The sequence below is a fragment of the Macaca thibetana genome, chromosome 3 (genome assembly GCF_024542745.1).
Source record: "Macaca thibetana thibetana isolate TM-01 chromosome 3, ASM2454274v1, whole genome shotgun sequence".
Taxonomy (NCBI): Eukaryota; Metazoa; Chordata; class Mammalia; order Primates; family Cercopithecidae; genus Macaca; species Macaca thibetana.
In genome coordinates, this window is record NC_065580.1 from 140,442,486 (window position 1) to 140,470,277 (window position 27,792).

Consider the following 27,792-nt stretch of genomic DNA (forward strand, 5'->3'; position numbering starts at 1 on the left):
CTCTCCGCTTCTCTCATGAATTATTCAGTAGCGTGAGCTCCAATCAGCGCTCCCCGGGCCCCCTCGCCGAGCCCCGGCGTTAGGGGAGCTGCCCCCGCCCCCCGCGCGCCCCTCCCTCCCGGGCCCGGCGCCGCCCGGCCCAGTCCCAGCGCTGCTCAGCCCCGGCCCGGCCCGCCCGGCCCCGCGCCGCAGTCTCCCTCCCTCCCGCTCCGTCCCCGCTCGGGCTCCAACCATCCCCGCCCGCGAGGAGAGCACTCGGCCCGGCGGCGCGAGCAGAGCCACTCTAGGGAGGGGGGGAGACCGCGAGCGGCCGGCTCAGCCCCCGCCACCCGGGGCGGGACCCCGAGGCCCCGGAGGGACCCCGACTCCAGCCACGTCTTGCTGCGCGCCCGCCCGCCGCGGCCACTGCCAGCACGCTCCGGGCCCGCCGCCCGCGCGCGGCACAGAAGCGGAGCCACACTTGGCGCCGCCGCCGGGTGCCCCGCACGCTCGCATGGGCCCGCGCTGAGGGCCCCGACGGAGAGTCCCGCGCGGAGAATCGACGTCCACCCGCCCAGGGAGAGTCAGACCTGGGGGGGCGAGGGCCCCCCAAACTCAGTTCGGATTCTACCCGAGTGAGGCGGCGCCATGGAGCTCCGGGCGCTGCTCTGCTGGGCTTCTTTGGCCGCCGCTTTGGAAGGTGAGTTTCCTTTGGGGAGGCACCCCGTCACTCCTGGGACCTCCCTACCACATCTGGGCCTCGGAGTGGAGTGGCCGGCCTCTGTCTACCCTTACCCGGGCACTCCAGTCCCAAACACTTCGGACCGATAGTGCTGGAACGGGAGGGGGGCGGGGAAGAGGCGCCCGGCGGGGAGTGGAGTTTTCTTTTGTTTGGGAAAGAGATGGAGTCTGGCTGCGACCCGGGACATTCCCCTGCCTGGGCTCCCCAAACTCTCACTGCTGACTCCATACGCCCCTGGCAGCCTTTCCTTTCCTCCCTACCCCACTCTTCAAAACTATCTGCAAAGTTTCTGTCCCAGTCCCACCTCCCGCCCTACATGAGGGAAGGTTTCTGGAGGAGCAACAGCAGACAAGGCAGAACTTTTCGTGCTAGGCCCTAAAACGACCCCCGTCGCCAATTTTTTAGCGATCACACCTTGATCCTCCAATTCCACACTCCTGCAACAGGATGGCCTCCTTATGCATTCACACATCAAAGCCCCAAACCGCTCTCCGGCCCACTGCCCCTGCCCCTGCTATAGAGGGGCTCCTTGGTTTCTACAGGCTGCACCCCACTCCTTTAAATGCGGTCTAGACCCCGGCCCCAGGTGAGTCCCGGGCTTCCCTTGAGACCTAGGAGCGGGTAGAAACTGACCTACACAGCCCCCAGGTAGAAACTGAACCTACATGGCCCCCACATCGCCCTAACTAACCCAGCCTATCTCCTGCCTCCTGGTCTCTCCAAGTGTTTTTTTGGCCATGGATCGCTGTCCCTCCTGGTCCCCTAGAGGGGGAGCCAAGAGCCCTAGAAACCCTCCTTCTGTGTCCCTAATCTCCTTTCAGTGAGCTGCCAACACCCCCCTTTCTCTGTCTGGTATGAAAGTGGTCTATGGGGGGTAGGCTATGAGGGACTCCCGAAGGGAAGGATTCAGTGGAGTTAGAAAAACCCTCTCCCCCCGGGGCTGGGCAGGATTGCCCTGGGCTGGAGATCAAAGGCTAGGTGTGGGGTTGGGAGTTGAGGGGAGGTTTGCCCAGCTCAGAGAAAGGAGAAGGGGAAAAAAAAAAAACCCTGAACGAGGGGAAGAGGAAGGCCAAAGGGGTGGAAAAACCACGAGGACGAGGTGTGGTGAGAAGGAAAGACGCAGAGGAAATGATGATTGTGACACCTATTACCTGAGTGTTTCCAAGCACTAGGCCTGTGCTGAGCGCCTTACAAATGTTAATTTCACCCATCCAGCAACGCTGAGGTGGGTGCTATCATTGCCCCCATATTTCAGATGAGGAGGCCGGGGCTTAGTTAAAGTTATGTAGTTTATCTAAGGCCCTGTGCTCGGAGGAATGGCGAGAAGTGGAGGCCGAAAGCGAAGGAGAGATAGTGACTTGTCAGAAAGAGAAATTGAGGTGGACAGAGAGTGGAGGAGGAGAGAGAGGTGAGAGACACGCGAACTGACAGATCAAAGCGTGCTGCAGCCGAGCTGGGGTGCAGAAAGGGAGCGGGCTCTCGCTCCAGGCTGCGGACAGCCCGAGGCAGAGACAGTGTGTAAATTGGAGACAGGAAAACACTATCCCGGCTGGAACAATGGAGGGTGGAGACGGCAGCCTCTATCCACCAGCTTCCCAGAACCCGGGCATCCTGTCCCCAGCGAGCAGGGCTGCCTCTTGCCACCCATGGGGACCCTGCACCTCTCACCTCAGGCTGGCTGGCTTCCCACCTGAACCCTGGCCAGAGGACATCATTTGGACCCCAGGAAGAGGCTGTCTCGCCCACCCTCTTTCCCTTCTCTCCTGAAGCTCCCCTCTCCGCCCTTCCTAGCGCCCGCTGCCCCCCACATTGCTGGCCCCTAAGGGGATTCCCCTACCCTCCCTCCTCCAATCCCCACTGCCAGGGGCTGTGCAGTTTTTCCTGATCCCCCCCTTCCTCCAGTGCCTGTCCCCTCCCCCGATGATTCGAGCCAAGCCAGGTGTGTTCACCCCTCCCATTCATACCGCCCCCCATAATCTCCTCCCCTCTGCCTTCCCATAACCAAATCCAGATGTGAGGCCTCTGCGGGAGCCTGGGAACCCTAGCATCCTGGCCTCTAGCGCTTCCTGATCAGGGCACTTGTGAGGAGGGAGGTGCTGGGATGGGGGCCAGGGCTATGCCCCAGGCACAGAGCACTCCCTTCAAGGAGGAAAGGACGGGGTGTTAGGTCTGAAAGCAGGGAGGGGTCTTGGACAGGGAGTGAAGTTGTGGGGTAGAAAGACCGATTCTGGGACTTAGCGGGGGAAACATGGAAGCTAAGACAAGAGGTTCCTCTCCCATACCAGCAGCCTCTGCTCTTGGGGGTCAGGACCGGGGCAGGGCTCTCATTTTAACCCTTTCTGAACTGCCGCCCCTTCTCCCCATCCATTTTGATCTCCCTCCCTCCTCCAGGAAGGCCTAGATCTGGGGTATCCCAAGGGAGCCCCATGCCTACCAGATGTTGGCGGTGGGTTTGGCACTTAGCAAAAGAGGCCAGAAATCGGAGGTGGGTGCAGAGGGCAGGACTTAGTCCCCTGTTGGCCCCCCAACTCCTCTAGTTCCCACGGATCTTGTCTTCCTGACCTCCCTCCCCAACCCCAAGCGGCACTGACTCTGTCTGTCTGTCTCAGAGACCCTGCTGAACACAAAATTGGAAACTGCGGATCTGAAGTGGGTGACGTTCCCTCAGGTGGACGGGCAGGTGAGAGCTGCACCCAGGAGCTGGAGCTCTGGAGGGAAACTGAGGGAGGAAGGAGGGCCTGTGCCACCTGCTTTCTGTGCGCCACTCCTCACCCCTGTCCCTCCAGATGACAGCAGCCCCAGCAGTGTTGTCTGAGCCCTTCTCCTCAGAGGCGCCCTCCCCGCAGTACCAGCGGGCCCCGTTTCTCCGTCCCTCTCACTTTATAGGATTCACCCCATGCAGCCCTCTCCCTGGCGGCTCCCCAGCCCCCTAGCTGACCTCCTTCTCTGTACAGTGGGAGGAACTCAGCGGCCTGGATGAGGAACAGCACAGTGTGCGCACCTACGAGGTGTGTGACGTGCAGCGTGCCCCGGGCCAGGCCCACTGGCTTCGCACAGGCTGGGTCCCACGGCGTGGCGCCGTCCATGTTTACGCCACGCTGCGCTTCACCATGCTTGAGTGCTTGTCCCTGCCTCGGGCCGGGCGCTCCTGCAAGGAGACTTTCACCGTCTTCTACTATGAGAGCGATGCGGACACGGCCACAGCCCTCACACCAGCCTGGATGGAGAACCCCTACATCAAGGTACCTGGGCGCCACTGGGGCTCAGCCACAGCCAAGGTGGGATTCCAGCCAGCAAGCCTGTGGCCTGGAGGGCAGCCGATGTAGTTCTGAGGCCTCTGACTGGGGCGCTAGGGGCTGGAAGGAGGAGGCTTAGGTCTGGGGAGGGAACAGGGTGATCTTCTGGGCGGAGCAGCAGAATATATGGGGGCTGCCTGGCCCGGTCCCCAGGGAGGCCCAGGGGTCAGCCTTCTCCTCCAGTCAACTCAACCACTCTACCCCCCTATGCTCCAGCCACGCTGAGTTTCTCCCATTCCCTGACTGCACCTGGCTGGTTTCCAGCTCGTGACTTTGCAGCGGTGATGTCTCCACCTGGGGGCCTCTCTGCCTCTCACACCCCTACTTGTCTTCCAATTTCCAGCTCCGAGATCTTGTCTGTGCTGCCTCGGCTGATTCCCTCCTCCCTACAATCCTGCATACCTCTGTCCACCTGCTGTTTCAGCACTCATTTTACTTTATTTATTTTTCTTTTATATCTGTATTTTTAAAACGGGGTCTTCTATGTTACCCAGGCTGGTCTCTAATTCCTGGGCTCGACAGATTCTCCCACCTCGGCCTCCTAAAGTGCTGGGATTACAGGCGTGAGGCACTGCGCCCGGCCTCAGGGTACTTTATAACTTCCCTAAGATTCATTCATTGCTGTCTCCTTGACTCTGAGGTCAGGGCCTGGCATGGCGTCAGTGTCAGTAAATGTTTGTAGAATGAGTGAATAAAAAGGGCAGAGGTGCAGGCCAGAGGCTGGGCACATCGCAGGAGCTTTGCAAGGATGAATGGACAGTGTGGGGGCCTGCAGAAAGTGTGTCCTGGGGAAGGTGGAGGGAAGGTTCTGGAATAGGAACCAAGGAGGCCCGGGGGGGTGAGCTGGGAAGAGCACGACAGTCCACTGGGTCCTCAGGGAGTGGGGACAGCAGCGGTGTGCCTCCCCCGCCCCGGCAGGTGGACACAGTGGCCGCGGAGCATCTCACCCGGAAGCGCCCTGGGGCCGAGGCCACCGGGAAGGTGAATGTCAAGACGCTGCGTCTGGGACCACTCAGCAAGGCCGGCTTCTACCTGGCCTTCCAGGACCAGGGTGCCTGCATGGCCCTGCTGTCCCTGCACCTCTTCTACAAGAAGTGCGCCCAGCTGACTGTGAACCTGACCCGCTTCCCGGAGACTGTGCCTCGGGAGCTAGTTGTGCCCGTGGCTGGCAGCTGCGTGGTGGATGCCATCCCCGCCCCTGGCCCCAGCCCCAGCCTCTACTGCCGTGAGGACGGCCAGTGGGCTGAGCAGCCGGTGACCGGCTGCAGCTGTGCTCCGGGGTTCGAGGCGGCCGAGGGGAACACCAAGTGCCGAGGTGAGAGCTGGAGCTTCCCCTGCGACTGCTGCTCATCCGGGAGAGAGTCCTGAACTCCACTCAGGACCCACTTCTTAAGCTTCCATTTTATTTAGTTGTTGAAATGGAGGCTTGCTCTGTCTCCCAGGCTGGAGTGCAGTGGCGCAATCTGCTCACTGCAACCTTTGCCTTCCGGGTCCTAGTTCAAGCAGTTCTCCTGTCTCAGCCTCCCGAATAGCTGGGACTACAGGCATACGCCACCATGCCCGGCTAATTTTTGTATTTTTAGTAGAGACAGGATTTCACCATGTTGGCCAGACTGGTCTCAAACTCTTGACCTTGTGATCCACCCACCTTGGCCTGCCAAAGTGTTGGGATTACAGGCGTGAGCCACTGCACCCAGCCAACTTTCTGTTTCAAATGCTCTTCCCTCTCCTGAGCACTCAGTTACCAGAGGGTCTGTTTTCTGAGCCCTTTCTCGTTTCCAGACTTCTCTTTAACCTTGGCCAACGTCCCTGCTTGCCGAACATGGGAGGCTGGGCTGGGCTGCAGGACTGTCCTGTGGGGTGGACCTTGTTGGTGCAGGGACAAAGCCTTTAAGGTCTCCACACTTGTTCATTGTGAGTCTCTAATTTATTGATACTGAATTCTCGCTTAGCCTTCTCTTTAGAGCAGGGCTTCTTACCCTCTGGTTTTCTAGGGAATCTGTGAGCTTTGATGGAGGAAAAAAATGACTATTTATTTATTTATTTTGAGACGGAGTCTTGCTCTGTCGCCCAGGCTGGAGTGCAGTGGCGCGATCTCGGCTCACTACAAGCTCCACCTCCTGGGTTCACACCATTCTCCTGCCTCAGCCTCCCTAGTAGGTGGGACTACAGGCGCCCGCCACCACGTCTGGCTAATTTTTTGTATTTTTAGTAGAGACGGAGTTTTTCCGTGTTAGCCAGCATGATCTCGATCTCCTGATCTCGTGATCCACCCGCCTCGGCCTCCCAGAGTGCTGGGATTATAGGCATGAGCCACTGCGCCTGGCCGACTTTTTTTTTTTTTTTTTTTTTGAGACAGCGTCTTGCTCTGTTGCCCAGGCTAGCATGTAGTAGCGCGACCTTGGCTCACCGTAACCTCCGCTTCCTGGGTTCAAGAGATTCTCCTGCCTCAGCCTCCAGAGTAGCTGGGACTACAGGCATGCACCACCACACCTGGCTAGTTTTTGTATTTTTAGTAGAGACAGAGTTTTGCCATGTTGGCCAGGCTGGTCTCGATCTCCTGACCTCAAGTGATTTGCCCGCCTCCACCTCCCAAAGTGTTGGGATTACAGGCATGTGTCACCACACCTGGCTGGAAAAAAAAAAAGACTTTTTATTTTCACCTGAAATTCATTAATTTCCACTTGAAATTCCACCTGCAGTTGTAACAGGACCTGAGACTTGGGCCCCATGGGAATCATAGCTATTGCTATGGCACAGTGGTTCATGCTTGTAGTCCCAGGACTTTGAGATGCCAAGGTGGGAGGATCACTTGAGCCCAGAAATTTGAGACCAGCCTGTGCAACATAGCAAGACCCTGTCTCGGCCGGGCGCGGTGGCTCAAGCCTGTAATCCCAGCACTTTGGGAGGCCGAGACGGGTGGATCACGAGGTCAGGAGATCGAGACCATCCTGGCTAACACGGTGAAACCCCGTCTCTACTAAAAAAAATACAAAAAACTAGCCGGGCGAGGTGGCGGGCGCCTGTAGTCCCAGCTACTCGGGAGGCTGAGGCAGGAGAATGGCGTAAACCCGGGAGGCGGAGCTTGCAGTGAGCTGAGATCCAGCCACTGCACTCCAGCCTGGGCGACAGAGCGAGACTCCGTCTCAAAAAAAAAGACCCTGTCTCTACAAAAAAATTTTAAAATAATTATCTGGGCCGGGCGCGGTGGCTCACGCCTGTAATCCCAGCACTTTGGGAGGCCGAGGCGGGCGGATCACAAGGTCAGGAGATCGAGACCATGGTGAAACCCCATCTCTACTAAAAAAAAAAACAGAAAAAATTAGCCGGGCGCGGCGGGCGCCTGTAGTCCCAGCTACTCGGGAGGCTGAGGCCGGAGAATGGCGTGAACCTGGGAGGCGGAGCTTGCAGTGAGCCGAGATTGCGCCACTGCATGCACTCCAGCCTGGGCGACAGAGCGAGACTCCGTCTCAAAAAAAAAAAAAAAAAAAAAAAAAATTATCTGGGCGACCTGCCTGACCAACATGGAGAAACCCTATCTCTACCAAAAATACAAAATTAGCCGGACATGGTGGCGCATGCCTGTAATCCCAGCTACTTGGGAGGCTGAGGCAGGAGAATCGCCTGAACCCGGGAGGCAGAGGTTGCGGTGAGCCGAGATCGCGCCATTGCACTCCAGCCTGGGAGCGCACTCCAAAAGGAAAGAGTTTGGCTGTTTTTGCCCAGGCTGGAGTACAGTGGCGGGAGCTCAGCTCACCGTAACCTCTGCCTCCCGGGTTCAGGCGATTCTCCTGCCTCAGCCTCCCAAGTAGTAGCTGGGATTACAGGCATGCATCACCACACCTGACTACTTTTGTATTTTTAGTAGAGACAGGTTTCCACCATGTTGGCCAGGCTGGTCTTGAACTCCTGACCTCAAGTGATTTGCCTGCCCAAGGCCTCCTTATTAGGAAAAAAAAAAAAAAATCACAGGTATTTACAAGCCATTCCAAGAGCCAAAACATTGTTTTTCCTCATGATGACTTCAGTATTACAGAGGTTAAGAGACCTGCTGCTATATCTTTTTTTTTTTTTTTTTTTTTTTGAGATGGAGTCTCACTCTGTTGCCCAGGCTGGAGTGCAGTGGCCGGATCTCAGCTCACTGCAACCTCCGCTTCCTGGGTTTATGCCATTCTCCTGCCTCAGCCTCCCCAGTAGCTGGGACTACAGGCGCCCGCCACCTTGCCCGGCTAGCTTTTTGTATTTTTTAGTAGAGACGGGGTTTCACTGGGTTAGCCAGGATAGTCTCGATCTCCTGACCTCGTGATCCGCCCATCTCGGCCTCCCAGAGTGCTGGGATTACAGGCTTGAGCCAGCACGCCCGGCCCTGCTGCTATATCTTAATAAAAAAACACAAGTGTTGCTGTAGGCCAAAGTTTTTTCCTCATGTTTCAGTCATTGCATTTCAGCTTAATTGGTTTCCCTGGTATTCATATGTATTTTGTGGTGTGCATTTAAAATCATAATTTGGAGTAGAGGTCTTTCTGTGGGCTTCACCAGACTGCCAAGATTAGGGTCAAAACAGGTTAGGATCCCTTCTCTGGAGAGAGACTCCTTTCTCCTCTAAGAGGAGAGATTTTGAGATCTTTTGTCCATTTTCCCACCTTAGCACTTCATCACCCTTAAAAGCGCCGGAATTTTTTTCTTTTTTTGGAGATGGGATCTCAGTATGTTGCCCAGACTGGTCTTGAACCCCGTGGCTCAAGCGATCCTCCGGCCTCAGCCTCCCAAAGCGCTGGGATTCGAGACATGAGCCACCAGGCCCACCATACAGATGGATGTTTTCGTGCATGCTTTTGATGAATGCTTTCTCTTTCTCTCAGCCTGTGCCCAGGGCACCTTCAAGCCCCTGTCAGGAGAAGGGTCCTGCCAGCCATGCCCAGCCAATAGCCACTCTAACAACATCGGATCAGCCGTCTGCCAGTGCCGCATCGGGTACTTCCGGGCACGCACAGACCCGCGGGGTGCACCCTGCACCAGTAAGTGACCAGCACCCAGGTGCAAGTTCATTGGAGATGGGTCACAGACCCCTGAGATGGACCCTGACATGACCCCCATCCTCCCTGGGCTTCTTCCCTTTGTCCCTGGCATGCTGGTCCCTAGCCCAGAGGAACAGGTGGAGCCCGCTTTCTCAAAGGCAAGAGTCCAGCATGGCTGCTGGTCCCTCCACAGACCTCTCCCCACCGCCGCGGAGCAGGTCAGCCTCTGCCTGACTCCCTGGTCTCCTGCAGCCCCTCCCTCGGCTCCGCGGAGCGTGGTTTCCCGCCTGAACGGCTCCTCCCTGCACCTGGAATGGAGTGCCCCCCTGGAGTCCGGTGGCCGAGAGGACCTCACCTACGCCCTCCGCTGCCGGGAGTGCCGACCCGGAGGCTCCTGCGCGCCCTGCGGGGGAGACCTGACCTTTGACCCTGGCCCCCGGGACCTGGTGGAGCCCTGGGTGGTGGTTCGAGGGCTGCGTCCTGACTTCACCTATACCTTTGAGGTCACTGCGTTGAACGGAGTGTCCTCCTTAGCCACGGGGCCCGTCCCATTTGAGCCTGTCAATGTCACCACCGACCGAGAGGGTGAGACTTGGGGGCTGGGGCGGCGGGTGGTCCGGCGGGAGAGATGTCACTGAGGGCCTGAAGGGGAGAGGCAGGGGCTGTGAAGGGTCCCCAGGAAGTGTGAGGGGCCGAGGCTTTGGGGGCAAGAGGCAGAAAGAGGGCAGTGGCTGGGCTCAGTGGCTCACTCCTGTAATCCCAGCACTTTGGGAGTCTGAGACAGGTGGATCACTTGAGCCCTGGAGTTCAAGACCACCCTGGGTAACATAGGAAGATCTTGTCTCCACAAAACATAAAAATATTAGCCGGGTGAGGCGGTGCGTGCCTTTGGTCCCAGCTACTCAAGAGGCTGAGGCGAGAGGATCGCTTGAGCCTAGGAGTTGGAGGCTGCAGTGAGCTATGATCGCACCGCTGCACTCCAGCCTGGGTGACAGAGTGAGACGCTCTCTCAAAATAAACGAATAAGAAAGAGAGGGTGAGGAGGACCTAAAGGTGAGCTGGATAGTTAAGTACAGGAAGGCTCCCAATGGGACTGGGGGCCGAGAGAATCAAGGAATTCTCGAAACAGCCAGGGAGAAACTGAGATAAGCGTAGCCAGCAGAGGAAGTGTTGGAAAAGATAAGGGACACGGCCAGGCTGATCATAAGGTCAGGAGTTCAAGACTAGCCCGGCCAGCATGGTGAAACCTCGTCTCTACTAAAAATAAAAAAATTAGGCATGGTGGTGGGCACCTGTAATCCACTTGGGAAGCTGAAGCAGAAGAATTGCTTGAACCCGGGAGGTGGAGGTTGCAGTAAGCCGAGACTGTGCCACTGCACTCCAGCGTGGGTGACAGAGCGAGACTGTGTCTCGAAAAAAAAATTTTTTTTTTTTTTTTTGAGACGGAGTCTCGCTCTGTCGCGCAGGCTGGAGTGCAGTGGCGCGATCTCAGCTCACTGCAAGCTCCGCCTCCCGGGTTCACGCCATTCTCCTGCCTCAGCCTCCCGAGTAGCTGGGACTACAGGCGCCCGCCACCTCGCCCGGCTAGTTTTTTGTATTTTTTAGTAGAGACGGGGTTTCACCGTGTTAGCCAGGATGGTCTCGATCTCCTGACCTCATGATCCACCCGTCTCGGCCTCCCAAAGTGCTGGGATTACAGGCTTGAGCCACCGCGCCCGGCCAAAAACAATTCTTTTAAGTTAAGGGACAGACCTACCATGCAGAAGGGTTCCCTGTGTCTCTGCCTCTCACAGTACCTCCCGCAGTGTCTGACATCCGGGTGACGCGGTCCTCACCCAGCAGCTTGAGCCTGGCCTGGGCTGTTCCCCGGGCACCCAGTGGGGCTGTGCTGGACTACGAGGTCAAGTACCATGAGAAGGTGAGGCCATCCCCCAGCCCTGGGGTGGGGGTGGGCAATGGGTTGTGCTCTCCTGGCTGGGACACATGGGTTGTAGGCTCTGCCGTGGATTCCCTGGGCAGCCTTGGGTAAGCCCCTTGGCCTGTCTGAGCCTCAGACTCTTCATCTATAAAATAGTTACTGTAATAGTTACCAGCGGCTGGACACAGTGGCTCAGGTCAGGCGTGGTGGTTCACGCCTGTAATACCCTGCACTTTGGGAGCCAAGGTGGGCAGATTGCTTCAACCTAGGAGTTTGAGACCAGGCTGGGCAACATGGTGAAACCTCATCTCTTTGAAAAATTTAAAATAAGAGAAATTAGACTGGGCACAGTGGCTCATACCTGTAATCCCAGCACTTTGGGAGGCCGAGGCGGGTGGAACACCTGGGATGAAGACTTCGAGACCAGCCTGGCCAACATAGTGAAATCCCCATCTCTACTAAAAATACCAAAATTAGCTGGGCATGTTGGTGGGCCCCTGTAATCCCAGCTACTCAGGAGGCTGAGACCGGAGAATCACTTGAACCCAAGAGGCGGATGTTCTAGTGAGCTGAGATGGCGCCATTGCACTGCAGCCTGGGCAACAGAGTGAGACTCCATCTCAAAAAAAAAAAATTTGCCAGGCATGGTGGCATGTGCCTGTGGTCCCAGCTACTCGGGAGGCTAAGGTAGGAGAATCACTTGAGCCCAAGTGATTCTTGACTTGAGGTCGAGGCTGCAGTGAGTCGTGTTTGCGCCACTGCATTCCAGCCTGAGAGACAGAGTGAGACCTTGTCTTAAAAAAAAAAAAAAAGATACTATGAATACAGCACATGGCTTGCATACATAAGTTCTCCCAAAGGCCCCACCAGCTTAGAGGCAGGCTAGTGATGGGAGTGGAGGGCGAGGGGAGGAGGCAGGAAGAGCAGCAGGAACTCTGGGCCCCGTGTGACAGCCACCCCCCTACTTCTCCTGGACAGGGTGCCGAGGGTCCCAGCAGCGTGCGGTTCCTGAAGACGTCAGAAAACCGGGCAGAGCTGCGGGGGCTGAAGCGGGGAGCCAGCTACCTGGTGCAGGTACGGGCGCGCTCTGAGGCTGGCTACGGACCCTTTGGCCAGGAACATCACAGCCAGACCCAACTGGATGGTGAGCCTGGGGAAAGGGTGAGGCTGGGGGTTGGAAAGACCCCCAAAGTTCCTGGGAAGACCCCAGGTCCCCAAAGTCCAATCTTTTTTTCTTTTGAGATGGAGTCTTGCTCTGTCCCTCAGGCTGGAGTACAGTGGCGCCATCTCGGCTCACTGCAAACTCTGCCTCCCGGGTTCAAGCAGTTCTCCTGCCTCAGCCTCCCAAGTAGCTGAGATTACAGGCGCCTGCCACTGCGCCTGGCTAATTTTTTGTATTTTTAGTAGAGACAGGGTTTCACCATGCTGGCCAGGCTGGTCTCGAACTCCTGACTTTGTGATTCACCCGCCTCAGCCTCCCAAAGTGCTGGGATTACAGGCATGAGCCACCGCACCTGGCCAAAGTCCTATCTTCATGTCCTTCTTTCTGTGGATCACATGGCATGCCCTAGAGAGGAAAGAACGTAGGGTGTCGGAACCAAAACCAACAGCTGAGTGTGAAGTTCAGCCTGGTTCACTCTGTACCCCCAGGCTGGAGTGCAGTGGCGTGATGAAAGCTCACTGCATGGCTAGGCACGGTGGCTCACCCCGTAATCCCAGCACTATGGGAGGCCGAAGCAGGAGGATCACTTGAGGTCAGGAGTTCGAGACCAGTCTGGTCAACATGGTGAAACCCCATCTCTACTAAAAATACAAAAGTTAGCTGAGCGTGGTGGTGCACGCCTGTAATCCCAGCTACTCGGGCGGCCGAGGCAGGAGAATTGTTTCAACCTGGGAGGTGGAGGTTGCGGTGAGCTGAGATTGTGCCACTGCACTCCAGTCTGGGCAACAGAGCAAGACTGTCTCAAAAAAAAAAAAAAAAAAGCTCAGCACAGGCTTGACATTTAGCAACAACCTCACCCCGAGCTCTCCATTCCCCATCCAATAAATTGGAAATATCATGAAGCTTCCTGCAGAGCTTTGAAAATTGGAGGTAACAGGTTATTTTTAATATGCTAGGCCAGTGGCTTTCTTTTTTCTTTAACTTTTTTTTTTGAGACATGGTCTTGCTCTATCGCGATCTTGGCTTACTGCAGGCTCTGCCTCCTGTTCTAAATCTCCTGACCTCGTGGTCCGCCTGCCTCGGCCTCCCAGAGTGTTGGGACTACAGGCGTGAGCCACCACGCCCAGCCTAACTTTTTTTTTTTTTTTTTTTTTTTTTTTTAAGAGACAGGATCTTGCTTTATCACCCAGGCTGGAGTGCAGTGGCACCATCTAGCTCACTGCAGCCTGCAGCTCCCGAGCTCAACCAGTCCTCCCACTTTAGCCTCCCAAGTAGCTGGGACTACAGGCGTCTGCCACCATGCTCAATTAATTTTTTTTTTAATTTTTTGTTGAGACAGTTTCCCTGTGTCGCCCAGCCTGGTCTCAAATTCCTGGCGTCAAGCAATCCGCCCGCATCGGCCTCTCAAAGTGCTGGGATTGCAGGTGTGAGCTGACACACCCAGCTTGGACCAGTGGCTTTCTAAACCTTGTAATTTTCTGTAATAGCTTTACTGAAATACAGTTCCCCGCCATACAATTTGCCTGTTCAAAGTGTACAATCGATGACTTTTGATACATTCACAGAATTGTGCAGTCACCACCACAAGTAATTTTGGGACATTTTTCAGCACCCTCAAAGGAGACCCTATAGCCCTTAGCCATCACCCTCCACCCAGATCTTTCTGTTGCCTTAACCCCTGGCAAGCACTAATCCACTTTCTGTCTTGAAATCCTCCACTGTGGTCTTTTGTGACTATTCACCAAGCAGAATGTTTTCAAGGTTTATGCATGTTGTAGTATATATCCGTGGGGTTTTTTGGTTGTGTTTTGCCTTTGTTTCTTTGTTTCAGAAACAGGGTCTCATTCTGTCACCCAGGCCGGAGTGCAGTGGTTCAGTTACAGCTTACTGCAGCCTCAACCTCCCAGGCTCGTGATCCTCCCATCTCAGCCTCCCAAGTAGCTGGGACTGCAGGCATGAGCCACCATGCCCAGCTAATTTTTTTTTTTGGTATTTTTTGTAAAGATGGATTTTACCATGTTACCCAGGCTGGTTTCAAACTCCTGAGCTCAGGCAATCCGCCCACCTCAGCCTCCCAAAGTGCTGTGATTATAGGCATGAGCCACTGGACCTGATCTGTTTTTTGTTTTTGTTTTTGACACATGGTTGTGCTCTGTCACCGAGGCTGAAATGTAACAGTATGATCATAGTGCATTGCAGCCTCAAACTTGTGGGCTCAAGCAATCCTCCCACCTCGGCCTCCTGAGTAGCTGGGACATGCCTGGATAATTATTATTATTTTTTGGTAGAGATGGGGTCTTGCTGTGTTTCCCAGGCTGGTCTTGAACACCTGGCCTCAAACAATCCTCCCACCTCAGCATCTCAAAGTACTGGGATTACGGGCATGAGCCACTGCTCCTGGCCAATATTTCATTTCTTTTTATGGAGACGTAATAATCAGTTGTATGGAAATAGCCTATTTTGTTTATTATTTTATCTTTTGGTGAACATTTCAATTGTTTCCACTTTTTGGATAAAAACCTGGAAATGTTTCATCTTTTGAATGTTTCATTGAATGGGGATTTTTTTGTGGACTCTGGTATTTAAACTACAACCAAATCACAACCAGTCTGGTGGCTGGCATGCTGGCTTATGCCCAGGCTGGTTCGAGACCAGCCTGGCAACATGGTGAAACCCCATCTCAACTAAAAATACACAAATTAGCCGAGCATGGTGGTACACACCTGTCATCCCGGCTACTCAGGAGGCTGAGGCAGGATAATTGCAGAACCCGGGAGGCAGAGATTGCAGCGAGCTGAGATTGCACCACTGCACTCCAGCCTGGGCGACAGAGTGAGACTGCATCTCAAAAAACAAACAAAAAGCTACTCTGGCAGTAAAAACATTGTGGAACTTCCTCCTGTGCCCTGAGGGACTTCAGAGGAGCCTGCTGGCCCCTGGAGGACAGTTTGAAACCCGTGGTCTGCTCCCTGACCCTGCCTGCTTGTGTCCTCTCCCTCCACCTGTCCCCTGTACTGGGGACCTGTTCTCAGGAGATCACAGTTCATTGCTCAGAGCCGGGGCTGGGGCCTCCTGCAGGCCCATCAGTTTCTCCTGATCAACAGCCTTTCCTTCTGCAGAGAACGAGGGCTGGCGGGAGCAGCTGGCCCTGATTGCGGGCACGGCAGTCGTGGGTGTGGTCCTGGTCCTGGTGGTCATTGTGGTCGCCGTTCTCTGCCTCAGGTAAGGGCTCTGACACCCAGAGGGCCCTGGAAGCCCTGAGTTGATGGCCACCTGCCTGGGTGCTACAGGGCAAGACTTTCTGGGTGCCCCCAGCCTCTTTTTACTTGAAATCTTCTCCAATCCCTGCTCCTCCCTTCACTGTGTGCCTCATAGAGATGTGTGACTCAGTTTACCTTTTGCTCCTTTCCCATTGGCTACAGGAAGCAGAGCAACGGGAGAGAAGCAGAATATTCGGACAAACACGGACAGTATCTCATTGGGCATGGTGGGTTGCCCTAATTTGATGGAAATAGGGGCTTGGGACTGGGTGTGGTGGCTTCTATCTGTAATCCCAGCACTTTGAGAGGCAGAGGTGGGCGGATCACTTGAGGTCAGGAGTTCGAGACCAGCCTGGCCAACATGTTGAAACTCTGTCTCTATAAAAAAATACAACAGTTAGCCAGGCATGGTGGTGGGCATCTGTAATCCCAGCTACTCGGGAGGCTGAGGCAGGAGAATCACTTTAACCTGGGAGGCAGAGGTTGCAGTGAGCCAAGATCGTGCCCCTGCACTCCAGGCCTGGGTGACAGAGCGAGACTGCATCTCAGGAAAAAAACAAAAACAAAAACAAGGAAATAGGGGCTTGGGGCCAAGAGCTATGAGCCGAGCCTCTGAGTCCAGTGGGAGTTAATTCCCGGCTGACGGGGCCCTGCCTGATTTCTCAGGTACTAAGGTCTACATCGACCCCTTCACTTACGAAGACCCTAATGAGGCTGTGAGGGAATTTGCAAAAGAGATCGATGTCTCCTATGTCAAGATTGAAGAGGTGATTGGCGCAGGTGAGAGCGGAAGGCTGCCCTGGCACCTGGGAACGAAGCGGGGATGGGCAGGGCCACACCAGGGCGGGAGAGCTGATGACGTCCGTGTCCTTGTTTGAAGGTGAGTTTGGCGAGGTGTGCCGCGGCCGGCTCAAGGCCCCAGGGAAGAAGGAGAGCTGTGTGGCAATTAAAACCCTGAAGGGTGGCTACACGGAGCGGCAGCGGCGTGAGTTCCTGAGCGAGGCCTCCATCATGGGCCAGTTCGAGCACCCGAATATCATCCGCCTGGAGGGCGTGGTCACCAACAGCATGCCTGTCATGATTCTCACGGAGTTCATGGAGAACGGCGCCCTGGACTCCTTCCTGCGGGTGAGCACCCTCCCTGGCTTCCGCAGCCACCTGGAGTTCCCGCTTACACCCAAAGGCCACTTGGGCTAAGAAGCCAGGACAGACAGTGGATCCCACGTCAGCTTCTCCAGCCTTTTCCTCTTGGGCTAAGCCCTGGTCCTCTGCCTTTTTTTTTTTTTTTTGAGACGGAGTCTCGCTCTGTCACCCAGGCTGGAGTGCGGTGGCCGGATCTCAGCTCACTGCAAGCTCTGCCTCCCGGGTTTTTACGCCATTCTCCTGCCTCAGCCTCCCGAGTAGCCGGGACTACAGGCGCCCGCCACCTCGCCCGGCTAGTTTTTTGTATTTTTTAGTAGAGACGGGGTTTCACCGTGTTAGCCAGGATGGTCTCGAACTCCTGACCTCGTGATCCGCCCGTCTCGGCCTCCCAAAGTGCTGGGATTACAGGCTTGAGCCACCGCGCCCGGCCGTTTTTTTTTTTTAAAAGACAGAACCTTGCTCTGTCGCCCAGGCTGGAGTGCAGTGGGGCGATCTCGGCTCATTGCCATCTCCACCTCCAGGGTTCAAGCGATTCTTCTGCCTCAGTCTCCCAAGTAGTTGGCACGATAGGTGTCCACCACCATGCCGACTAATTTTTGTATTTTTAGTAGACACAGGGTTTCACTATGTTGGCCAGGCTGGTATCAAACTTCTGACCTCAAGTTATCTCCCGGCCTCAGCCTCTCAAAAAGTGTTGGTATTACAGGTATGAGGCACCACGTCCGGCCAGTCCTCTGACTTTAATTTTCCCTCTGGGAAAGGCCGGGTTCCTGGGACCTTCCTTTCCCACTGACCCATACAGCTGAAGGTTGTCATTCCTTCTTTTTTAAATTTTGTTTTAATTTAATTTTTTATTTTTTTTTAAGACAGGGTCTCACTCTGTCATCCAGGCTAGAGTGCAGTGGTGCATTCGCAGCTCACTGCAGCCTTGACCTCCTGGGCTCAAGTGATCCTCCCGCCTCAGCCTCCTGAGTAGCTGGAACTACACTCATGTACCATCATGCTCAGCAAATTTAAAAATTTTTTTGTAGAGACAGGATCTTGATAGGTTGCCCAGGCTGGTCTGAAATTCCTGGCCTCAAGCGATCCTCCCTCCTCAGCCTCCCAAAGCACTGGGATTATAGGCATGAGCCACCGTGCCTGGCCTGTCATTCCTTCATTTGACAAATATTTACTGAGTGCCTTCTATGCACCAGGCATCCTCCCAGTCCCCAGGAATAAAGCTATGCACACAGCAAACTGGATTTCTGCTCCTGGGGAACAGATGGTCTAATGGGGCACGGGGACTGAAAATTAGCAAGTAAATAGATGGCTTTTTAAAAAAGTAAACAAATCATTTCAAATGTGAAAAAAAGCAAACAGGGTCATTCATGCAAATATGGCTAGAGAGGAAAGGGAAGAACTTAACTTTATTTGGTCACTTTATCAGATTTTACTGACTTTTTTTTTTTTGACTTTATTAGGCTTTTTTTTTTTTTTTTTTTTTTTTTTTTAAAAAAGACCGAGTCTCCATCTGTCACCCAGGCTGGAGTACAATGGTGCGTTCTTGGCTCACCACAACGTCCACCTCCTGGGTTCAAGTGATTCTCCTGCCTCAGCCTCCTGAGTAGCTTGGAATTACAGGCATGCACCACCATACCCGGCTGATTTTTGTATTTTTAGTAGAGACTGAGTTTCACCATGTTGCCCAGGCTGGTCTTGAACTGGGCTCAAGTGATCCACCCATCTCGGCCCCACAAATTGCTGGGATTACAGACATGAGCCACCATGCTTGGCCTAGGCATCTTTTTTTAAAAAATCAAAACATTTTTCTATGTAGCAAAATAACATTGCATTGAACAGAATTATAGTGATTCCCTAGTGTCATTGAATACCCAGCTGATTTTCACGTTTCTCTAGTTGTTCCAAAAATGTTCTTCACGGCTGCTTTATTCCAGCCAGGATTCAGTTCAGGACCAGGCTTTGTACCTGGTTATTATATATATTTTATTTATTTATTTTAGAAAAAGGGTCTCGCCCTGTCACCCAATTTAGAGTGCAGTGGTGCAGTCATAGCTCACTGCAGCCTCCAAACTCCTTGGCTCAGGTGATCCTCCTGCCTCAGCCTCCTAGGTAGTTGGGACTACAGGTGCACACCACCACACCTGGCTAATTTTTTAATTTTTTGTGGAGATGGGGTCTCGCTATGTTGCCCAGGCTGGTCTCAAACTCCTGGACTCAAGCGATCCTGCCTCCTTAACCTCCCAAAGTGCTGGGATTACAGGCATGAGCCACTGGGCCTACAGATTATTGTATTTTCGAGCCTCTCTAAATCCTGAGCAGCTCCTTATGATGACACTGACACACTGAGGGGTTGCGTCTCTTGTGCGCCTGAATGTGGTGTTTTCTGGATTTATGAGATTCTTCTTGTGGGATCATTTAGCTTGTCTCTCTGTATTTTCTGTAAGAGAAGCTCTATCTGATGTGGGATTTTTTTGGTTTAGTTTGTTTGTTTTTTGAGACGGAGTCTTGCTCTGTCATCCAGGCTGGAGTGCAGTGGAACAATCTCGGCTCACTGCAACCACCACATCCTGGGTTCAAGAGATTCTTCTGCCTCAGCCACCTGAGCAGCTGGGACTACAGGCGAGCGCCACCACGCCCAGCTAATTTTTGTATTTTTAGTAGAGACGGGGTTTCACCGTATTGGCCAGGATGGTCTTGAACTTCTGACCTCGTGATCTGCCTGCCTCGGCCTCCCAAAATGCTGGGATTACAAGCATGAGCCACCGCGCCTGACTAATTTTTGTATTTTTAGTAGAGGCGGGGTTTCACCATGTTGGCCAGGCTGATCTCAAACCCCTGGCCTCAAGCCATCCACCCTCCTTGGCCTCCCAAAGTGCTGGGATTAAAGGCGTGAGCCACCAATACTGGTCAAAGAGACAGAAAACTGCTTAAAGGCGCAGTGGCTCACACTGCACTCTACAAAATACAAAATACGGCTCTACAAAAAAATACAAAAATGTGCAGAGCATGATGGCACATATCTGTAGTCCCAGCTACTCTGGAGGCTGAGGCAGGAGGATCACTTAAGCCTGGGAGATTGAGGCTGCAGTGAGCCATCATTGCACTACTGCATTCCAACCTGGGCGATCCCATTCTCTTTTTTTTTTTTTTTTTTTTTTTTTTGAGATGGAGTCTCACTCTGTCCCCCAGGCTGGAGTGCTGTGGCGCGATCTTGGCTCACTGCAAGCTCCACCTCCCGGGTTCATGCCATTCTCCTGCTCAGCCTCCCGAGTAGCTGGGACTGCAGGCGCCCGCTACCATGCCTGGCTAATTTTTTGTATTCTTAGTAGAAACGGGGTTTCACCATGTTAGCCAGGATGGTCTTGATCTCCTGACCTGGTTATCCACCCGCCTCAGCCTCCCAAAAAGTGCTGGGATCACAGGCGTGAGCCATCGCGCCTGGCGTCCCATCTCTTAAAAAGAGAGAGAGACGGGAAGGCGAGTGCAGGTGAACCTGGTGAACAGAGGAGAGATGGAAGACCCTGCATTGGGCAGTGTGATGAGAACCCGCTGGAGGGCTTTGGCAGGAGAGTGGTTTAAGAGGATCCAGCTGGGTACGGTGGCTCACACCTGTAATCCCAGCACTTTGGGAGGCCAAGGCAGGTGGATCACTTGAAGTCAGGAGTTTGAGACCAGCCTGGCCAACATGGTGAAACCTTGTCTCTACTAAAAATACAAAAATTAGCCAGGCATGGTGGTGCACCCCTGTAATCCCAGCTACTCAGGAGACTAAGACAGAAGAATCACTTGAACTCAGGAGGCGGAGGTTGCAGTGAGTCGAGATAACGCCACTTTACTCCAGCCTGGGCAACAGAGCGAGACTCCGTCTCAAAAAAAAAAAAAAATACAAAGACGTCTTTGCTGAATGCTGGGGAGCAAGAGCGGGAGCTGGGAGAGGCCTGCAGCAGAAGTCTGTTGCCAGCATCCAGGCCGTGGGGTGAAGGGAAGGGTTTGGATTTGGGACATGTCTTGGAAGCATCACCAGCAGAACTTGCCGATGGATTGGAAGTGGCTGGTGAGGGAGAAAAGGGGGTCACAGGAGACTCTGAGGTCTATACCCTGACCATCTGACAAGTGATGGTGTTGCCATGAACTGAGCGGGTAGTAGGGCAGGTGCAGGTCTGGAGGGGATTCAGAATTCAGTTTTTGGACTCTATGTCCCTGGTTCTGTAGGGCTGCAGACGGTCTCCCGAATCTTAGCTGAACCCAGAAAATGGGATTTGTTTACTGTCTGTGACTTGTTGGTTTCCCTGGTGAGAGGGAACTCTCTCAAGGTCAAGGTTGGGCTTCAGACCTTGGTTTCTGCACTCAATCAGTGGCCATACTGCAGTTCCTCACTGTTCTCTTGCAAATCCACACACAGCTAGTCCAAGAGGACTGAACAGTTTTGTGGTTGGATCAGCACCAGTGCATCTCCACCTGTAGACAGGTCGCTCAGGTGACTCATGCCTGTAATCCCAGCACCTTGCGGGAGGCCAAGGTGGGAAGATTGCTTGAGGCCAGGAGTTAGAGACAAGCCTGGGAAACACAGTGAAACCCCCACCTCTACCAAAAAAAAAAAAAACCCTTTGTTTTAATTAGCCAGGTGCAGTGTGCACCTGTAGTCCCAGCTACTAAGGAGGCTGAGGCAGAAGGATCCTTTAAGCCCAGGAGTTTAAGGCTGTGGTGAACCATGATCGTGCCACTGCACTCCAACCTGGGAGAAAGAAAGAGACCCTGTCTCCAAAAAACTGAAAAACAGAAAAGCATTTGTTGAGTATTTCCTGGGTGTAAAGCAGTGTACCAGGTTAAATAGAAGGAAAACTTGAAATAATTTTTCAAATTATAACCTAATTTGGAGAGACTGAATACTTACCATTGAAACAGCAACCATTGTAAGTTAAGCAATGGGTTGTGATATTGTAGCAAGAACCGAGAAAACTTGGGAAAAGAAAGGAAGGCTCACCTGGGAGAGTTGGGGACTTGCCCTACAGGTGAGTTGTGAGGTGCGTCTGGAAGTGACATATACAGTTTAGGAAGTGGACGGGAGGCTGGATGTGGTGACTCAACACCTGTAATCCCAGTGCTTTGGGAGACCCAGGCGGAAGGATCGCTTCAGGCCAGGAGTTAAAGACCAGCCTGGGCAACATAATGGGAACCTATCTCTACTAAAAGTTAAAAAATTATCCAGACATAATAGCACATGCCTATTGTTCCAGCTACTCAGGAGGCTGAGGCAGGCGAATCATGAGGTCAGGAGATCGAGACCATCCTGGCTAACATGGTGAAAACCTGTCTCTACTAAAAATCCAAAAAATTAGCCGGGTGTGGTGGCAGGCACCTGTAGTCCCAGCTACTCGGGAGGCTGAGGCAGGAGAATGGCGGGAACCCGGGAGGCGGAGCTTGTAGTGAGCCGAGATCGCGACACCGCACTCCAGCCTGGGCGACAGAGCGAGACTCCGCCTCAAAAAAGAAAAAAAGCATGGCACACGTATACATATGTAACAAACCTGCACGTTGTGCACATGTATCCTAGAACTTAAAGTATTAAAAAAAAAAAAAAAATATGTGGATGGGAGGGGGAATGGTGGGTGGGCTGTCCTCACCAAGCCCCCACCCCATCTGCTCTCCAGCTGAACGACGGACAGTTCACGGTCATCCAGCTTGTGGGCATGCTGCGGGGCATCGCCTCGGGCATGCGGTACCTTGCCGAGATGAGCTACGTCCACCGAGACCTGGCTGCTCGCAACATCCTAGTCAACAGCAACCTGGTCTGCAAAGTGTCTGACTTTGGCCTTTCCCGATTCCTGGAGGAGAACTCTTCCGATCCCACCTACACGAGCTCCCTGGTAACGCTGGGGACCAGGGGTGTGAACTTCTTAGGGCCAGGTGGGGAGCGCAGGTTGGAAAGGTGGGAGGCTGAGGGTTTGGCAGCCCTGCTCCAGGGAGAGGATAGAGGAGCAGGCTGTGGGTGGCGGGGACAGTCAGCTCCGGGAAGCCAACTTCCAGATGTCTAGGAAAATAACAGTTGGATAACCTGGGCAACACAGCAAGACCCCATCTCTACAAAAATGGTAAAAGATTAGCCAGGCGCAGTGGCATGCATCTGTAGTCCCAGCTATTTGGGAGGTTGAGGCAGGAGGATCGCTTAAGCCCAGGAGTTGGAGGCTGCAGTGAGCTATGAATGTGCCACCGTACTGCAGCCTGGGCGACAGAGTAAGACCCTGTCTCGAAAGAACAGTGGCCAGGCATGGTGGCTTATGCCTGTAAATTCATTCAGCACTTTGGGAGGCTGAGGCGGGAGGATCACCTGAGGTCAGGAGTTCGAGACCAGCCTGGCCAACATTGGGAAACCCTGTCGCTACTAAAAATACAAAATTAGCTGGGGTGGGGGAGGTGGTGTACGCCTGTAATCCCAGCTACTCAGGAGGCTGAGGTAGGAGAATCACTTGAACCAGGGAGGCGGAGGTTTCAGTGAGCCAAGATTGTGCCACTGCAGTCCAACCTGGGCAAACAGCATTGGAGAGTAGGAGGCTTGGGACCTGAGCTAGGGGAAAAAAGCCGAGTGGGGTTGGGGTCTAGGGGGCAGTGTGCTGGGTCTGGTGAGTCCCTCAGTGAGTCCCCCAGCTCACCTTTTCTCCTCCTTCTTCAGGGAGGAAAGATTCCCATCCGATGGACTGCCCCAGAGGCCATTGCATTCCGGAAGTTCACTTCTGCCAGTGATGCCTGGAGTTACGGGATTGTGATGTGGGAGGTGATGTCATTTGGGGAGCGGCCATACTGGGACATGAGCAATCAGGATGTAAGTGTCCCATGGTCGTACCAAGCTTTCCTCGAGTGTTTTCTCACCTGGGATTTGGGGTGAAGGGTGGGTTCCCAGAAAGTCATGACTGCTGGGTTCTTGAGACCATGGAGATGACAAAAAAGGAGAATTGATCTTTGTATCAAAGAGTTGAGATGCAGGGCCAGGCCTAGTGGCTCAACGCCTGCAATCCCAACACTATGGGAGGCTGAGGAGGGGGATCACTTGAACTCAGGATCTTGAGACCAGCCTGGGTATCACAGCCGGATCCTATCTCTACAAAAAAGTTTTAAAAAGAGTTGGGGACCTGGCGTGGTGTCTCCCACCTGTAATCCCAGCACTTTGGGAGGCCAAGGTGGACAGATCACCTGAGGTCAGGAGTTCAAGACCAGCCTGGCCAACATGGTGAAACTCCCGTCTCTAAAAATATACAAAAAATTAGCCGAGCATGATGGCGGGTGCCTGTAATCCCAGCTACTCGGGAGGCTGAGACAGGAGAATCGCTTGAACCCAGGAACAGAGGCTGCAGTGAACTAAGATCACGCCATTGCATTCCATCCTGGGCAACTGAGTGAGACTTCATCTTAAAAAATAAATAAAAGAGTTGGGGCCAGGCGCCGTGGCTCACGCCTGTAATCCCAGCACTTTGGGAGGCCAAGACGGGTGGATCACAAGGTCAGGAGATCGAGACCATCCAGGCCGACACGGTGAAACCCCGTCTCTACTAAAAATACAAAAAAAAATTAGCCGGGCGTAGTGGCGGTCGCCTGTAGTCCCAGCTACTCGGGAGGCTGAGGCAGAAGAATGGTGAGAACTCAGGAGGCGGAGCTTGCAGTGAGCCGAGATCGCGCCACTGTACTCCAGCCTGGGCGACTGAGTGAGACTGTCTCAAAAAAAAAAAAAAAAGAGTTGGATACAGCATATTTGGGTCGCAGAAGGATGCAGAGACGGAGGGCAGGGTTGGGAGGTAACGTGTCTGTATCATAGCCTAAGAGCTGCTGGGGCCTCCAGCCACAGAGGGCTTCAACTCCGGCTAGGAAGATTCCTGGATCTGTGATTTTTGTGGGGGCTGTGGCTGCTATGCTACCATCTGCCAGGCTACCATCTGCCAGGCCACCATTACCTGGGCCTGTTAGCATCTTGCTTTTCCTGGACATCCTTACCCAGAGCTGCTTCCCCTCTTTCCAGGTGATCAATGCCATTGAACAGGACTACCGGCTGCCCCCGCCCCCAGACTGTCCCACGTCCCTCCACCAGCTCATGCTGGACTGTTGGCAGAAAGACCGGAATGCCCGGCCCCGCTTCCCTCAGGTGGTTAGCGCCCTGGACAAGATGATCCGGAACCCTGCCAGCCTCAAAATCGTGGCCCGGGAGAATGGCGGGTGAGGACTGCAGGGAATGGGCCCCTTCCTGCTCTCTGCCCCCACTCCTTGCCCAGAAGTGTCTGTTCATTGACATTAGGTGGAAGGGTCTCTGTCCGCCTCTCCAAGGCTGGGCTTCACCTCCTCGCCCGGACCCGCGCCTGGTACTCAGCATTCCTCCCCATCCTTGCCCCCCAGGGCCTCACACCCTCTCCTGGACCAGCGGCAGCCTCACTACTCAGCTTTTGGCTCTGTGGGCGAGTGGCTTCGGGCCATCAAGATGGGAAGATATGAAGAAAGTTTTGCAGCCGCTGGCTTTGGCTCCTTTGAGCTGGTCAGCCAGATCTCTGCCGAGTAAGTAGTGGCAAGAGCTGGAGTGGGGTGGGGAGAGCAAGGCAGCTGGAGTCAGGCCCATGGGGTCTGCAGGGGCTTTTGGGGTCAGCTTCGGGTGCCAACGCTGTCTTCTCGCACGGCGTTCATGCCATGCCTAGAAGGGCCCCGGAGGAGCAGTAACAGCCCCATGTAGCCAAGGACCCAAGGACTCTTTGGGGCCAGCCTGCCCGCCTCACCTCCTCCTGCCATCACTGCCCTGGGCCATCGAGTTTCTGCCTCTCACTCCGTATCTATCTTTGTGCATCTATCTGCATTCCAGGCCCGGCTCTTACAGTAACAACGTGTCAACTCGGGTTCTCTTTTTCCACCCATAAAAGGAGAAGATTGGGCTAGGTTTTGGAGATCCTCTTCAGCTTTCATGTGAAATGGTTTTATGATTCCTCGCCTCCCAAAGGCTGCATATCCCCACTTGGCCTTTGTCTGCTACTCCCCCTTTCTGCTTTCCCGTTTCTCTCCCAAGATCTCCTCTCATCCCAGGTTGAATAACAGAAGGAATATAAAAATCTGAAGGCCGGGCACGGTGGTTCATGCCTGTAATCCCAGCACTTTGGGAGGCCAAGGCAGTTGGATAACTTGAGATCAGGAGTTCGAGCCCATTGTGCACAACTTGGTGAAACCTTATCTCTACTAAAAATACAAAAATTAGCTGGGCATGGTGGTGCGTGTCTGTAATACTAGCTACTCAGGAGGCTGAGGCAGGAGAATCGCTTGAACCTGGGAGGTGGAGGTTGCAGCGAGCCAAGATTGTGCCATCGCACTCCAGCCTGGACAACAGAGTGAAACTCCATCTCAAAAAAAAAAAAAACAAATGTGAAGGCCGGGTGGTGGCTCATGCCTATAATCCCAGCAATTTGGGAGGCTGAGGTGGACTGATGCTTTAGCCCAGGAGTTGGAGAGCAGCCTGGCCAACATAGCAAAACCCCATCTGTACAAAACAAAAACAAAAAACTTAGCCAGGCATGGTGGTGCATGCCTGTGGTCTCAGCTACTCAGGAGGCTAGAGCCAGAGGGTCCCAGGCCAGTCTGCCCCTGCCCCATGGGGCCTGGGCACTCCCTCCCTAATTCTTCCCAGCCTCTCTCTGACCCAGAGGGCCTCCTCTCCCTTTTTTCCCCTTATCTCAGTCTCCAGCCATCAGCAACCTCCTCTTCCTCTCCACCCAGCTCTTCCTCTCCCACTTCGGCCTTTTCTTTCTCACATCTCCATTTCCCTCTACGGCAATCTGTGCAGCCTCTTCCCCTAGTCTCAGTTTGCGGGACTTTCTCTCTTTTCCTTCCTTCCCTGGTACCCAAGCCAAAGCCCCCCGCCTCTGGCCTCCAGCCCCACCCCCTACTGCGGCTGCACAGAAGGATGGCTGCCTGGCTCCTAAAACTGCCCCACAACTGTTGACATCGGTTCTCCCTCTCCCGCTGGCTTTTCTGTTTGGCTTACAATGCTGAGGCTAGGACCAGCTCAGTAGCCAAGCGAGGAGAGCGGCCACAGGGACCCTAGGGTCTCACCGAGCTCTCCTTTCCTTCTACAGGGACCTGCTCCGAATCGGAGTCACTCTGGCGGGACACCAGAAGAAAATCTTGGCCAGTGTCCAGCACATGAAGTCCCAGGCCAAGCCGGGAGCCCCGGGTGGGACCGGAGGACCGACCCCACAGTACTGACCTGCAGGAACTGCCCACCCCAGGGACAGGGCCTCCTCATCTTTCTGGGGCAGAGTGGGGACTCACAGAGGCCCCCAGCCCTGAGCCCCGCTGGATTGCACTTTGAACCCGTGGGGTGGGGAGTTGGCAATTTGGAGAGACAGGATTTGGGGGTTCTGCCATAATAGGAGGGGAAAATCACACCCCCCCAGCCCCCTCGGGGAACTCCAGACCAAGGGTGAGGGTGCCTTTCCCTCAGGACTGGGTGTGACCAGAGGGAAAGGAAGCGCCCATCATCTCCCAGCCTCCCCAGGTGACCCCCCTCACCTTGACGGGTGCCTTCCCGCAGACCAAAGAGTGTGACTCCCTTGCCAGCTCCGGAGAGGGGGACTGTCCCAGGGGGCAAGAAGGGGTGTCAGGGCCCAGTGACAAAACCATTGGGGTTTGTAGTCCCAACTTGCTGCTGTCACCACCAAACTCAATCATTTTTTCCCTTGTAAATGCCTCTCCCCCAGCTGCTGCCTTCATATTGAAGGTTTTTGAGTTTTGTTTTTGGTCTTAATTTTTCTCCCCGTTCCCTTCTTGTTTTTTCGTTTCGTTTTTCTACCGTCCTTGTCACAACTCTGTGTTGGAGGGAACCTGTTTTTCACTACGGCCTCCTTTGCCCAAGTTGAAACAGGGATCCATCATTGTGTCTGTTTCCAGAACAGTGCCTTGGTCATGCCACCTCCCCGGATCCCGCCTGGGACCCCCAAGCTGTGTCCCATGAAGGGGTGCAGGGTGAGGTAGTAAAAGGGGCGGTAGGTGGTGGTGGAACCCAGAAACGGATGCCGGTGCTTGGAGGGGTTCTTAAATTATATTTAAAAAAGTAACTTTTTGTATGAATAAAAGAAAATGGGACGTGTCCCAGCTCCGGGGGTGACGGGGGTGATGGACTACATTTCTAAGGAGAGTGGGGCTGGGTAGGGAGGGCTTTGTGACTGACAGAGAGGGGTCAGAGGTCTGGAGGCTGCAGGGCTGTAGGGGCTGGAACTCGGTTATGAGCCCCAGGGTGTGTTTGAGGTGGTG

General features: G+C 54.2%; 1 protein-coding gene across 1 annotated transcript; it reads left to right on the forward strand.

The window, feature by feature from the left end:
• The first annotated feature begins 141 nt into the window (after positions 1-141).
• Positions 142-27,644, forward strand: EPHB4 (EPH receptor B4). The gene is made up of 17 exons (XM_050783648.1): positions 142-679; positions 3,331-3,401; positions 3,676-3,963; positions 4,936-5,332; positions 8,880-9,035; positions 9,288-9,620; positions 10,829-10,953; positions 11,932-12,097; positions 15,235-15,337; positions 15,538-15,602; positions 16,042-16,155; positions 16,256-16,503; positions 22,173-22,388; positions 23,192-23,341; positions 24,530-24,723; positions 24,901-25,056; positions 26,616-27,644. Exons 1-17 carry the CDS (start codon positions 628-630, stop codon positions 26,743-26,745), a joined length of 2,964 nt encoding a protein of 987 aa, XP_050639605.1. The 5' UTR covers positions 142-627; the 3' UTR covers positions 26,746-27,644.
• Positions 27,645-27,792: the final 148 nt, after the last annotated feature.